The 15,004-nt window shown below is 39.5% G+C and overlaps 1 protein-coding gene across 2 annotated transcripts in view; it reads left to right on the top strand.

The window, feature by feature from the left end:
* LOC128653834 (multidrug and toxin extrusion protein 1-like) overlaps positions 1-13,632 on the top strand; it is a 174,864-nt gene extending 161,232 nt beyond the window's left edge. Inside the window, exon 17 of one of the 2 annotated variants that reach the window (XM_053707369.1) lies at positions 12,875-13,632. In XM_053707369.1, coding sequence (XP_053563344.1) covers positions 12,875-13,080 — 206 coding nt within the window. In that variant the 3' untranslated portion in view covers positions 13,081-13,632. The remainder of the gene's footprint in view (positions 1-12,874) is intronic. The other variant, XM_053707370.1, reaches the window with a different exon arrangement.
* The last annotated feature ends 1,372 nt before the right edge of the window (positions 13,633-15,004 follow it).

Raw genomic sequence — 15,004 nt, 5'->3', positions numbered from 1 at the left:
TGCTCATGATACCCAAATCTATCTTTCCTCTCCTGATATCTCTCCCTCTTTACTCAACCAGATTTATGACTGCCTCTCTGCAATTTTCTCTTGGATGTCTTCACACTACCTCCAACTCAATCTGTCCAAAACTGAGCTGCTTCTTATTCCCCCCTCTTCGAGACATCCGACACCTGACATTTCTCTGATGGTTGGAGACTCTATTCTCAACACCTCACCCCAGGTCCGCTGCCTTGGGGTCACACTAGACTCAGAACTCACATTCAACCCACATATATAAACGCTTACCAAATCATGCTGTTCACATCTACGCAACATTTCCAGAATTCGTCCCTTCCTTACTCAAAATACTACAAAAATACTTATTCATTCCCTCATCCTGTCACGCATTGATTATTGCAATCTACTCTTAAATGGCCTTCCAAAACATCGCCTCTCCTCCCTCCAATCTATTATGAATGCTTCTGCTAGACTCATCCACCTAAGTCGACGATCTACATCAGCTGCTCCGCTCTGCCAGTCTCTACACTGGCTCCCCATACACTCCAGAATGCAATTTAAAGTATTAGCCCTAACCTACAAAGCACTCAACAGTCTAACTCCCAACTATATTTCCTCTCTCATCATGAAATACTCCCCATCCCGTCCTCTTCTATCAACCTCTGACCTCCATCTCTACACTCCTGTTATCTCTACATCCCACACCCGCCTCCAAGACTTCGCACGTGCTGCTCCTGTCCTCTGGAACTCTCTACCCCGCTCCATCAGACTGTCTCCAACCTTGTATAGCTTCAGAAGATCCTTGAAAACCCACCTATTCAGAGAGGCTTACCATCTCTCCTCCATCCCGCATCCGAACCAAGCTAATACATGTACATGAACTGCCTGACTCACTGTTGCAAATACAACCGATGTAACAAGCTACCCCAACCTTATGTCTCTGCACCCTAAACCTATAGACTGTGAGCTCTCCGGAGCAGGGCCCTCTTCCTCCTGTGCTAGATTTGTTTAGTCTTGTTATGTTTTGTATTGTATCACAAATCTTTTTCATTGTATACCCCTATCATTGTACCCAGCGCTACGGAATTTGGCGGCGCTATACAAATAAATGATAATAATAATAATGTAGGTGGCGGCGATGTGCTGTCGGCAGATTAGGGGTTAAAAAAATTACTATAGTGGCGACGATGTGGGGGGGCCTTGGTTTAGGGGTACATAGGTAGTTTATGGGTGTTAGTGTACTTTAGAGCACAGTAGTTAAGAGCTTTATAAACCGGCGTTAGCCCAGAAAGCTCTTAACTACTGACTTTTTCCTGCGGATGGAGTCTTGTCGGTAGAGGCTCTACCACTCACTTCAGCCAAGACTCTAAATACCAGCGTTAAGAAGATCCCATTGAAAAGATAGGATACGCAATTGGCGTAAGGGGATCTGCGGTATGGAAAAGTTGCGGCTTGGAAGTGAGCATTAGACCCTTTCCTGACTGACTCTAAATACCAGCAGGCGGTAAAAAGCAGCGTTAGGAGCCCTTAACGCTGCTTTTGACAGCTAACATCGCCAAACTCTAAATCTAGGCGTAAGATTACAAAAAATTAAACGTAATTATCAAAAATAAAAACAATTACACCTAATCTAGTAGCCCTATAAAAATAGGCATTGCCATAAAGAGATCAGCTCTTTTACCTGTGTAAAAAAAATACAAAGTCCCCCCAACAGTAAAACCCACCACCAAACCAACCCCTAAAATAAAAAACCTAACTCTAAAAAAAACCTAAGCTACCCATTTCCCCTTAAGGGGCATTTGTATGGGCATTGCCCTTAAAAGTACATTTAGCTCTTTTTCACTGCCCTTAAAAGGGGATTTAGCTATTTTTCAGAGCCCAAACCCTAATCTTAAAAAAAACACCCCCCAAAAAAATAAATAAAAAAAATAACACTATCCCCAGAAGATCTACTCACGGTTTCTGAAGTCCGGACATCCATCTCCATCGAGGCGGCGAGGTCTTCATCCATCTTCATCCTGGCGGCGCGGAACAGAGCCATCCTGGAAGCCGATGTCATCCTACACGGAGCGTCCTCTTCATTTAGTCGTGGCCGTACACTGAAGTTGAATGCAAGGTAGCCGTTTCAAAATGGTGTACCATGCATTCCTATTGGCTGATTTGATTGTTCAAATTCAAATCAGCCAATAGGATGAGAGATTCTGAAAACCTTTTGGCTGTTCAAAACAGAATCAAATCAGCCAGTAGGAATGCAAGGTACACCATTTTGAAATGGCTACCTTGCATTCAACTTCAGTGCACAGCGGCAACCGTATGAAGAGGACGCTCTGCGCAGGATGGCATCGGTTTCCAGGATGGCTCTGCGCTGCCGGGATGAAGATAGAAGAAGGCCCCGGGATGGATAAAGACCTTGTCTCCTGGATGAAGACCTTGCCGCCTGGATGGAGATGGATGTCCGGACTTCAGAAACCATGAGTAGATCTTCTGGGGTTAGTGTTAAGTATTTTTTTATTTTTTTGAGTGTTTTTTTTAAGATTAGAGTTTGGGCTTTGAAAAAGAGCTAAATGTCCTTTTAAGGGCAATGCCCATACAAATGTCCCTTTAGGGCTAATGGGTAGCTTAGGTTTTTTTTTAGAGTTAGGTTTTTTATTTTGGGAGGTTGGTTGAGTGGTGGGTTTTACTTTTGGGGGGACTTTTTATTTTTTTACAGGTAATAGAGCTGATTTCTTTAGGGCAATGCCCTACAAAAGGCCCTTTTAAGTGCTATTGGTAGTTTATTATAGGCTAGGGGGTGTTTTTATTTTGGGGGGCTTTTTTATTTTTATAGGGCTATTAGATTAGGTGTAATTGTTTTTATTTTTAATAATTTCATTTATTTTTTGTAATCTTAGTGCTTTTAATTTTTCGTGATTTTAGTGTTATTTATTTTTGGTAAACTTAGAATATTTAATTTTTTTGCAGGATTTGTTTTTTTGTTGTTGTAATTTAGAATTTTTAATTTTCTTCATAGTGTTAGTTTTTTTTTAAATTTGTAATTTAGATATTTTAATTGGTAGTATTTTTTATTTTATTAGATTAGTTATGTTAGGTTCATTTATATATATTTTTTTTTATTTCACCCTTAAGTTTTCATTTATTTAAATATAATTATATTGTAATTTTAATTTAAAGTTGTTGGGTGTTAGGTTTAGGGGTTAATAGTTTTATTTCGTGATTTGCGGTTTAAGGGTTAATAGCTTTATTTATTGGTAGTGATGTCGCGAACAGTTCTGCCGCAAATAGTTTGCAGCGAACATAGCATGTTCGCGTTCGCAGTGGACGGCGAACATATGCGATGTTCGATCTGCCCCCTATTCGTCATCATTGAGTAAACTTTGACCCTGTAGCTCACAGTCACAAGACACATTCCAGACAATCAGCAGCAGACACTCCCTCCCAGACCCTCCCACCTCCTGGACGGCATCCATTTTAGATTCATTCGGAGCCTGCATTCTTAGTGAGAGGAGGGACAGTGTAGCTGCTGCTGATTTAATAGGGAAATCGATAGCTAGGCTAGTGTATTCAGTGTCCACTACAGTCCTGAAGGACTCATCTGATCTCTGCTGTAAGGACAGCACCCCAAAAAGCCCTTTTTAGGGCTAGAACATCAGCCTGCTTTTTTTTTTTTTCCTGTGTAATCTAATTGTAGTTACCTGCCTGCCAGCTCAGGCTCGCAGCATATACTGTGCCCACTTGCCCAGTGCCACCACTCATATCTGGTGTAACAGTAGTGTACATTTAAAAAAAAAATAAAAAAATTTTAATTTGAAATAATAGCAGTCATTTTCCTTCACACATGTGCATTTGAGGTCCTGCCAGGTGACAGTGTGACACCAGTGCAAGTCATATCTGCTAAAACAGTAGCGTACATTTTTAAAAAAAAACAACCTTTTTCTAATTTGAAATAATAGCAGTCAGTTTCCTTCACACGTGTGCGTTTCAGGTCCTGCCAGGGCACAGTGTGACACCAGTGCAAGTCATATCTGCTAAAACAGTAGTGTACATTTAAAAAAAAAAACAACAACTTTTTTTACTGTGTGAAATAATAGCAGTCAGTTTCCTTCACACGTGTGTGTTCCAGGTCCTGACAGGGCACAGTGTCACACCAGTGCAAGTCATATCTGCTAAAACAGTAGTGTACATACATTTAACCCCTTAATGACCGAGGACGTGCAGGGTACGTCCTCAAAAAAAAGGCAGTTAATGCCTGAGGACGTACCCTGCACGTCCTCGGTGTGGAAAGCAGCTGGAAGCGATCCTGCTCGCTTCCAGCTGCTTTCCGGTTATTGCAGTGATGCCTCGATATGGAGGCATCCTGCAATAACCTTTTGAAGCCATCCGATGCAGAGAGAGCCACTCTGTGGCCCTCTCTGCACCGGAGATCGGTGGCTTCCTTCGTTGGTGGGTGGGAGCAGTACCGGGAGGCGGGTGGCGGCCATCGATGGCCCTGGAGATGTGGAGGGGGGCGGGATCGTGGGCGGGGATGCCCAGGGGCGCGCACGGACGCGCGCGCGTGCACGGGAGGGGGGGGGGCGGGCGCGTGCACGGGGAGGGAGCGGGTGGGAACCGCTACACTACAGAAAAAGGCAATCAGTTCAAAAAATGTATATAAAAAAAAATACGATCAATGAGATGGTGGGGGTTTGTGGTGGGGGGGGGGTGTTTGGGGAAGCTACACTACAGAAAAAAAATACATAAGAAAGAAAAATAACACTAAGAAAGAAAAAAAAAAAGCCCTTTTTTGTGCAAGCTGGGTACTGGCAGACAGCTGCCAGTACCCAAGATGGCCCCCAATAAGGCAGATATGGAAGGGTTACAGAGCTGTTTTGGGGGGGATCAGGGAGGTTGGAGGCTAAGGGGGGTCCTACACAGCAGAAGAATTATTTTTTTATTTTTTAAAAAAACCTAAACCCCCAAAAAGCTTTTATTTTAGTACTGGCAGACTTTCTGCCAGTACTTAAGATGGCGGGGACAATTGTGGGGTGGGGGAGGGAAGGGAGCTGTTTGGGAGGGATCAGGGGGTCTGATGTGTCAGGTGGGAGGCTGATCTCTACACTAAAGCTAAAATTAACCCTGCAAGCTCCCTACAAACTTCCTAATTAACCCCTTCACTGCTAGCCATAATACACGTGTGATGCGCAGCAGCATTTTGCGGCCTTCTAATTACCAGAAAGCAACGCCAAAGTCATATATATCTGTTATTTCTGAACAAAGGGGATCCCAGAGAAGCATTTACAACCATTTGTGCCATAATTGCACAAGCTGTTTGTAAATGATTTCAGTGAGAAACCTAAAATTGTGAAAAATTTAACGTTTTTTTTTTTATTTGATCGCATTTGGCGGTGAAATGGTGGCATGAAATATACCAAAATGGGCCTAGATCAATACTTTGGGTTGTCTACTACACTACACTAAAGCTAACATTAACCATACAAGCTCCCTACAAGCTCCCTAATTAACCCCTGCACTGCTGGGCATAATACACGTGTGGTGCACAGCGGCATTTAGCGGCCTACTAATTACCAAAAAGCAATGCCAAAGCCATATATGTCTGCTATTTCTGAACAAAGGGGATCCCAGAGAAGCATTTACAACCATTTGTGCCATAATTGCACAAGCTGTTTGTAAATAATTTCAGTGAGAAACCGAAAGTTTGTGAAAAAATTTGTGAAAAAGTGAACGATTTTTTGTATTTGATCGCATTTGGCGGTGAAATGGTGGCATGAAATATACCAAAATTGGCCTAGATCAATACTTTGGGATGTCTTCTAAAAAAAAATATATACATGTCCATTGATATTCAGGGATTCCTGAAAGATATTAGTGTTCCAATGTAACTAGCGCTAATTTTGAAAAAAAGTAGTTTGGAAATAGCAAAATGCTACTTGTATTTATGGCCCTATAGCTTTCAAAAAAAGCAAAGAACATGTAAATATTAGGTATTTCTAAACTCAGGACAAAATTTAGAAACTATTTAGCATGTTTTCTTTTTGGTGGTTGTAGATGTGTAACAGATTTTGGGGGTCAAAGTTAAAAAAAGTGTGTTTTTTTCCATTTTTTCCTCATATTTTATAATTTTTTTTATAGTAAATTATAAGATATGATGAAAATAATGATATTTTTAGAAAGTTAATTTAATGGCGAGAAAAACGGTATATAATATGTGTGGGTACAGTAAATGAGTAAGAGGGAAATTACAGCTAAACACAAACACCGCAAAAATGTAAAAATAGCCTTGGTCCCAAACGGACAGAAAATGGAAAAGTGCTGTGGTCATTAAGGGGTTAAAAAAACAAACCCTTTTTTATTGTGAAATAATAGCAGTCAGTTTCCCTCACACGTGTGCGCTCCAGGTCCTGCCAGGGCACAGTGTCACACCAGTGCAAGTCATATCTACTAAAACAGTAGTGTACATACATTAAAAAAAAAAAACAGCCTTTTTTTACTGTGAAATAATAGCAGTCAGTTTCCCTCACACGTGTGCGTTCCAGGTCCTGCCAGGGCACAGTGTCACACCAGTGCAAGTCATACCTGCTAAAACAGTAGTGTACATTTAAAAAAAAAAAACCCTTACACTACCTGAACGATACAACATCATACCTGATGTTTTAAAGCACGTTGTTCCAAACAATTTAGGAATGTTAGGTGATTTATGCCCTTTATGGATTAAAACCAGACTCTGCATCAACTATGTAATTTTTAAGCCTTAATTTGTCATAATTGTGATGATTATGGCTTACAGCTCATGAAAACCCCAAATCCACAATCTCAGAAAATTAGAATATTGTGAAAAGGTGCAATATTCTAGGCTCAAAGTGTCCCACTCTAATCAGCTAATTAAGCCATAACACCTGCAAAGGGTTCCTGATCCTTTAAATAGTTTCTCAGTCTGGTTCAGTAGGAATCACAATCATGGGAAAGACTGCTCACCTGAAAGTTGTGCAGAAAACCATCATTGACACCCTCCATAAGGAGGGAAAGCCTCAAAAGGTAATTCCAAAAGAAGTTGGATGTTCCCAAAGTGCTATATCAAAGCACATTAATAGAAAGTTATGTGGAAGGGAAAAGTGTGGAAGAAAAAGGTGCACAAGCAGCAGGGATGACTGCAGCCTGGAGAGGATTGTCAGGAAAAGGCCATTCAAAAGTGTTGGGGGACTTTTACAAGGAGTGGATTGAGGCTGTAGTCAGTGCATCAAGAGCCACCACACACAGATGGATACTGGACATGGGCTTCAAATGTCGTATTCCTCTTGTCATGCCACTCCTGAACAACAAACAACGTCAGAAGCGTCTTACATGGGCTAAAGAAAAACAGACCTGGTCTGTTGCTCATTGGTTTAAAGTCCTCTTTTCTGATGAGAGCAAATTTTGCATCTCATATGGAAACCAAGGACCCAGAGTATGGAGGAAGAATGAAGAGGCACACACTGCAAGATGCCTGAAGTCCATTGTGAAGTTTCCAAGATGCTTGGCTTGACAAGAGGAAAACGACATTTGAAGCCAATGTCCAGGATCCATCTGTGTGTGGTGGCTCTTGATGCACTGACTCCAGCCTCAGTCCACTCCTTGTAAAAGTTCCCAACACTTTTGAATGGCCTGACAATCCTCTCCAGGCTGTGCACCTTTTCACAATATTCTAATTTTCTGAGATTGTGGATTTGGCGTTTTCATGAGCTGTAAGCCATAATCATCACAATTATGACAAATCACGGCTTGAACTATCTTGCTTTGCATGTAATGAGTCTATCTCATATATTAGTTTCACATTTTAAGTTGCATTAGTGAAATAAATTAACTTCTGCATGATATTCTAATTTTTTTCAAGTTTCACCTGCAAGTAGCTGTGGTCTTAAGACCACTGCTACTTAACCTCTCCAAGTGTACAAATTTAGAACTGCGCTTGCAAATAGAAGTGAATAGAAGCCTACAGATACAGGTGCTATTCTCCAAAACACACCTTAACAGAACTATAGAGGGTATTTAGAGTGATTAGTGCCTTGCCAGCTGCTAAATCAATACTAAAAATCTGTGGCGCTGAAGAAACAGCTAAACTATAAACTTGATGGCTTAAATGATTAATTTAAAAATATATATAATTAATTAATAAAATATAATTAATTAATAAAATATATAATGCTGTTGACTCAATCCCTGTAGTTCATAGTAATGTTGCAGAAATTAAATAATTTTATAATAATGCATCAAAAATAAAATAATAATAAGGCTAAATAACGGTTAAAAGAAGCAATTGCTTTCTAGAAATAAACATAAAACATATGCACATAAATATAAAAATACAAAATGCAATCCAAAACACGTCAGAGGGATAGTGTAATATCCCAATATAAAAAGCACAGTTTATAAAGACAGTCTCTAGATGATCCTTTATAAGGTTTGATAAGACCTTAGATGTAAAAGTCAGTTTGTTAAAAAAGTTAGTTGGTTAAAAAACAGTTGTGTTATGTTCACAATCCAGTGATTGCACAATGATCACCAGAGGGTGTCAAATAGCTCCTCGAAGTTCATCCCAGTGGCTGTTTCTGTGTCTCCTAACAGCAGGGCACTATCGATGCAGACATCTCTGTATACTGTTACCGCTTCAATAGTTACAGTAGTCTTGCCGCTTCAGCGTTTTCAGACTGAATCAGCGTGTCAGCGTTTTAGCGTGTCTGCAGTAAGTACGGATCCTCAAATGAAAAATAGGAAAGCGGGGGGGGGGTCGGAGCCAGCCTCCATAGCGATAGGTCACACAGACACAGAGCTCCTGCAAAATATTTTCATTCTATGGCTGTAATATGTAGCCTAAATACCTTACTTTTGGTTTTTTATTTCTGACATAATGGAAGAATCTAATTTGGGCTGCTTTAACTTGATTTCTACAGCAGTAGCTAAACTAACATGGACTTTATTTCTCTGAGGCCATGAGGAGGGCTAACCTAGAGATCGACACCTGCAATATGGAGCTCTCAGTGTAATCCAGTAAGCCTGCCGACTGGGCAATCATTTTGTGGCTTGGGCACAGATCGCTAACACTGAAGAACCTGCTGATTCTCAATCTAAGACCCTCCGGAGGTGATTTTTTGACACTCAATATGGAGCCTCTCACCCTGCTGCACGCAATTGGTTGTGCGCTGCGCCAGCACCAGGAAAATTTTCTAGCTCAGATGGAGGCCGCATTTTCTCCCCCTATTACTTATGCTCCTACCGCAGTCACTGAGGACAACGCAACTAGCAAGCCTTCTGATGACACTGCCTTGGGTTCCCAGCAGCTGCTGTCCTGTGGGGCCTTGGATCTCCAATCACAGATGCGTATTACCGTAACGGTGAAGGGCAGTACTCACGCGGCGGCCATCGCAGACCCATCTCAGGATGCAGTAACAGGCTTGGACTTTGACAACATTTATTTAACCACGGAGGGGTCTCTGGCCTCACGGAGACAGGCTGGGGAGAAAGATTGCCAGGTATCGTATGGGAACTTCATAGATCCTTGCAGCAGCACGCACATAATTAACAACCGCGGTGACTCATGAAAGCAGGCCCTATCTCTCATGCTTTTTTCATCTGTCTTTGTAGACATACCCTTGGGGTTTGCCTTACTTTGCCTTAGCATGCCTTGGTCAACTGCTACTTACAATAAATTGCAAATATGTGTACCCATCATGGTGATCAATATGTTCCTAAGATGCGGAATAGGGTAACCCTATCTGGGGAAATTTCTTTGCATCCATATCTTACATGATGCTAACTACCACGTTCATCTGATTGCAGAGTTGGCAGAGATATGGACATTGCAGTTGGACATTAACAGACTTTGCCACATCTGTTTTCTTGTTAACATTATGTACTTTCACAAATCAGTTCTACTATCTCATATATACCTTATTTGGTACAATACCTCTGCTCATTTTGGACTGGTTACGTATGTAATGTTCTAAAGTTAAAGCATAGGTTTTAGTTATATGTCTGCTCTAATGTTAGTTCATAGGCGCTAAGCACCCGTTTATAATCTATTTCAAGAGTTATATGTACCCACAAAACCAGTAACAGTTGACATTACAGGAAAATAACTATTTATTCTTGGCAGTGCTCTAAGTTTAAATTCTTAATTATTTTGTGGCTCTGCTAGATTATAAGTTAGCTGCATAGCTTCAGTATTATAGACTTCCCTATGTAAGAGTGTGTGTTGCACCTAGGAATGCTTGATGTCCCAGACACAGTATCTCTTAAATTTTGATTGCCTATATATTAGATCGCTATAAATGGCGTCCATATGTGCTAACTAGATTATTTTGTGGGATGCTGACTTTGTCTATATACTGTATCATATTATGTTTGCAGGCTCCTTATTGTTTGCACTTATTATGAGATCAACTGAATATCAAAATTACACTGCATAGTTTCTCCAAGGTTGCAAACCCTTACACTGTATGTATACACATTGTGCCCAGGTGTAATTTATGTGCATGACTTTTTGCCGCCAGAGGCCGAGGCGGTGAGATGACTATATTTGTCAAACAGATAGCCCCAAAGAATAGCCTTGGATATAGCTTTGCAACATATTTCCTCCCACAGCACAAAAGCAATGTTTCAGTTCTTCATTGAGTACTAGGATTATAGTTTTGTCCCAAATATTCTACTTACAGTTGTCATATGACTTTGATATACTCAGATGGTTTTAATATTATTTGTACTAGAGTATACAATTTGGAGTACTTTAACCATTTTATTAGCTAAAGCCCTCTCTATGTACTGATCCTAGTTACCTTAGGATGCCCTGCCTCCTAGCGCAGGCTGGACCTGCACTTATTTCTAGTTGCACAACTTCTTAGTATGTGAAATATAGCTTTTATCCATGCCCAACTAGTCCTCCCCACAGGCATAACTCTCTGTCCTTTAGCAAATAATATACTTCTCACCAGGATGCAGTGCTTTATTCCACCCCTCTTGGTACTATGCAAACCCCTGTTTTACCTAGTTTGGTTTACTTAAATTCCTACCTCCTCCCCCCCCACTTTCCCACTTAAGGCACCTCCTACGGGAGGATTCACTGCGCGGTTTCTCTAACTTGTACCGCACCTTAATTATTGTCTTTATATGTTAATCTTGTAGTGCACCATGAGACCAACCATAGTTCCCCCTTAAGGTATAGCAAAATTGTTTTAACACCTTGTCCATAATATAATATACCTCCCTTTTTAGGAGGTTTTAATGCGCGGCCTGTCTTACTTATACCGTTCACTAACTACCTTCTTTGTCCTTAATGACAGCTAACAGGGATTAAGCCTGGTTATGATTGCATATTCCTCCCTTGATATAGTCCCTAACAGTTGGTTAATATAATAAAAACTTTTAAAAATCTGAGGTAATCGGAATAAGATCCATGAGTGGTCTAATATATAGCAGGTAGCCTCCAATTATTGCAAAACACCCCCTTAATCAGAAGTCCAAGAGTGGCTCTTTGAATTATGAGAGGAGGCTTACACTATCATTGGCACGATTGTATTGTGTCTCTACTGAGCAAAGAATTTTTTTTGTCTAACATTGCTTACCTTGTTGTTATTCTATTAGTTGTTATGATTGATAATCCTTTGCAACTTATCCACTGTATGATGAACCTTGCACTGAGTTGTTTATGTTGACACTTGTGGAATGTTTAAAAATCTTGCTTGTACGCCAAACTGTACCTCAATAAAAATTTATTTAAAAAAAAAAAAAAGGAAAGCAACGCGTTTTGGCTGATACGCCTTTCTCAAGCTATTTTTCCATTTGAGGATCCGTACTTACTGCAGACACGCTAGAGACTGTCTTTATAAACTGTGCTTTTTATATTGGGATACTACACTATCCTTCTGACGGTCAAATTGTGTTTTGGATTGCATTTTTTGCATTTTGTATTTTTATATTTATGTGCATATGTTTTATGTTTATTTCTAGAAAGCAATTGCTTCTTTTAACGGTTATTTAGACTGTGTTATTTTATTTTTGATGCATTATTATTAAATTATTGAATTTTTGCCACATTACTATGAACTACAGGGATTGAATCAACAGCATTATATATTTTATTAACTAATTATATTTTATTAATTAATTATATATATCTTTTAATTAATCATTTAAGCCATTAAGTTTATAGTTTAGCTGTTTCTTCAGCGCCACAGATTTTTAGTATTGATTTAGCAGCCTGCCAGGCACTAATCACTCTAAATACCCTCTATACTTAACCTCTCCAGCCACTTATAGCATTGCCGATTGCAATCATCCTGAATAAGATGAATGATAGCCCCCACTTGTGCAAGATTTGCCGCATGCGAACAGGGGGCAGCAGTGCACAAGCAGTGGCTTGGGCAATGTAAAATGTGGGCAGCATACTGCTTCATGACAGCTAATCTCATCTTCCCACTCTTTGATAAATTGAGCCCAGAGAAAAAATGCTTCTTAATTTTTGTTTACATTTCGCAACTGGAGTTAATTCCAATCCTTTAGAAAAGTTTATCAAATGATTTATCTACAAAAATACCCATAGACTTTCATGATGAATTTTATAGAAAGAGTATTAGATAAGCATTTCTAAAGGACTGTTATCCACTCTGTAAAGGGGTTAAAAACACATTCGTAAAGTGCTAAGGAAGTGGATTCAACTACTTTATGAAAGAACTCTGCCCATTGCTATAATCTCTGTGTTGATCCAAAATATTATATATATATGTGTGTGTGTATGTATATGTGTATATATATATATATATATATATATATATATATACTCAATTGATGCTTAGGTATATGATACACAAATTTTTTTTAAATTATCTTTGTTGTTTGTTTTTATTTGTAGACACAGTGGATGGAAATAATTATGCATCGATAAACTCTACCAATAGTGAGACAGAACCACATGAAAGACAATCTTTTGCACTACTTAAAGTGAAGGATGAACAGTCTCTGAAGAAGATAATTATCCACCGTGTTCTGACAACACTCGCTATGATCTCTATTTTCCTTATTGGGCTTCTAATTAGGTTAACCGTGAATCCGCATTAACTTCTGTATCAGAAATAACAGAACTGAACAATGTATAATGTTAACGTTGCTTATTAATCACATGCTACTTTACAGGCAGTATTATAGTATTGCTAATGCTAGACCAGCTTTGAACAGTCAGGGACTTTGTACACTTATAGTGCAGCTAGGTAAAATAAAACAGCTTTCTTATTTATCATTTTATTCATGATCATTGTTAGTTCAGTACTAAATACTAATTTGTAAATTGTAATCCCCATTCCCAGACTCCATTTGCATCAATCAACTTGAGGTTTAACTTTTACTTTCTAGCAATATATATAGAGAAGTTAAGTTATAGGTTATATGCAGGTATTCTTTATTCACTATAAACCTGTACAGGGCAACAACAGGGCTCTCCTACCATTCGTATGTAAATCCGCAATACTGATGTATTTAGACAAATTTGCAGTTATTTTTTTAGATAGATCACAGCTGAACTGTTCTTACTGCAATAATCCAAAGCATATTTTTTATGGCGTGTATCTAGGCTTGATACATATTGTGATAAAGAATTGCTCATTTCCAATCTGATTAAGCAGATGTGTATGTTTTTATTTCATTTATTAGAACTTTTAAAAAAAATGTGTTAGCTGGTCCTGCAAGTAAAGAAATTTCAATGTGTTCCTGGATCTGAATAAGTTAAACACACTTGATCTATCCCATTCTTTGAATAATAATTTTCCCACAGAGCAATAAGGAATTTTAATTGACAGGGCAAAGTTTTAACAAAATGAGAAAGGCAAAGAGAGAGGATAATCTGGGACAAATGTGATTTGTGAGCATAGTAACTCTCCTATCCCTATATGTGCCTCAGTATTACAAAGTGAATGTGGGGGTCATCTATACTCCACCAAGCAATGACCATGGAAATCTCATCCATGGTGGCAAAATGCTCAACCATGCCACAAGCATACTCTATTCCACTCATGACCCATCCTGAATCAGCCCCCAGAACTGCCATGACACAGCCCTCAGGCTCCCAGTATTGGATACAGCTCAGTAAATGTTGGGAGAAATAAATGGTGTTTCTATATCTTAGAGTTAGACATCGAAAACATAAAAGATAGTTTAGCTATAAGTTAGATGATTGATCATTAACATATTATACTGCAACGCTACACATAAAAATTGAGACACAGCAGGGTGCATATTATCAGCACTTTATGCAACCTTAGCTGCATTCCCCTAATCTGGATATCTCAGGCATTAATATAAGGGGGTGGGGGGATATGGAAAGACTATAACATTTATTTTTTTCCAATAGCTGGACAATCTTACATCTTATGTAATGTATATGGACCCAGCTGCCCACTCCCCCTCTTCTGGAAATCACTTCAAACCGCTTTACTGCCCCACACAGATAAACCTCTCCTGATAGGGGACGACTTCAACCTTGCTCAATTACTACCATGAGATCGTAAAGCTGACACACGCATCAAACACCAAACAAAAATTGCAGCTAGAAGACACAGAAAAGAAGCTAGCACCATTTCTTCATTTAGAAACACATTAGGACTAATTGACCTATGGAGACAAAGACACCCGACACAAAGGGAATTTATCTGTGTCTTCAAGGCACACGGAACTCTCTCACACATTAATTATTTGTTGTGTTCCCCCTACTTGCATAGACAAATCTCAGACATTGCAATATCTGATATCACAATCTCAGATCATGCACCCATATGGCTACAACTTTCCCAAACTCCCAAACACCCCATAAGAGCATGAAGATTTTCCACATACCTCTATCATAACATAAAATTTCAAAGACAACTTAAGGCACAGTGGCTGGATTACTACACTTTTAATTCCCCACACCTAGACACCCCTGGAATCATTTGGGGAGCCTCTAAGGGGGTCATGAGGGGACAAATAACTAACTTCACTGCCCTTTTTAATT

This window comes from Bombina bombina, chromosome 3, assembly GCF_027579735.1.
Source record: "Bombina bombina isolate aBomBom1 chromosome 3, aBomBom1.pri, whole genome shotgun sequence".
Taxonomy (NCBI): Eukaryota; Metazoa; Chordata; class Amphibia; order Anura; family Bombinatoridae; genus Bombina; species Bombina bombina.
Note: the sequence above shows the minus strand (reverse complement) of the source record. Positions and strands in the feature narration are given on the sequence as shown.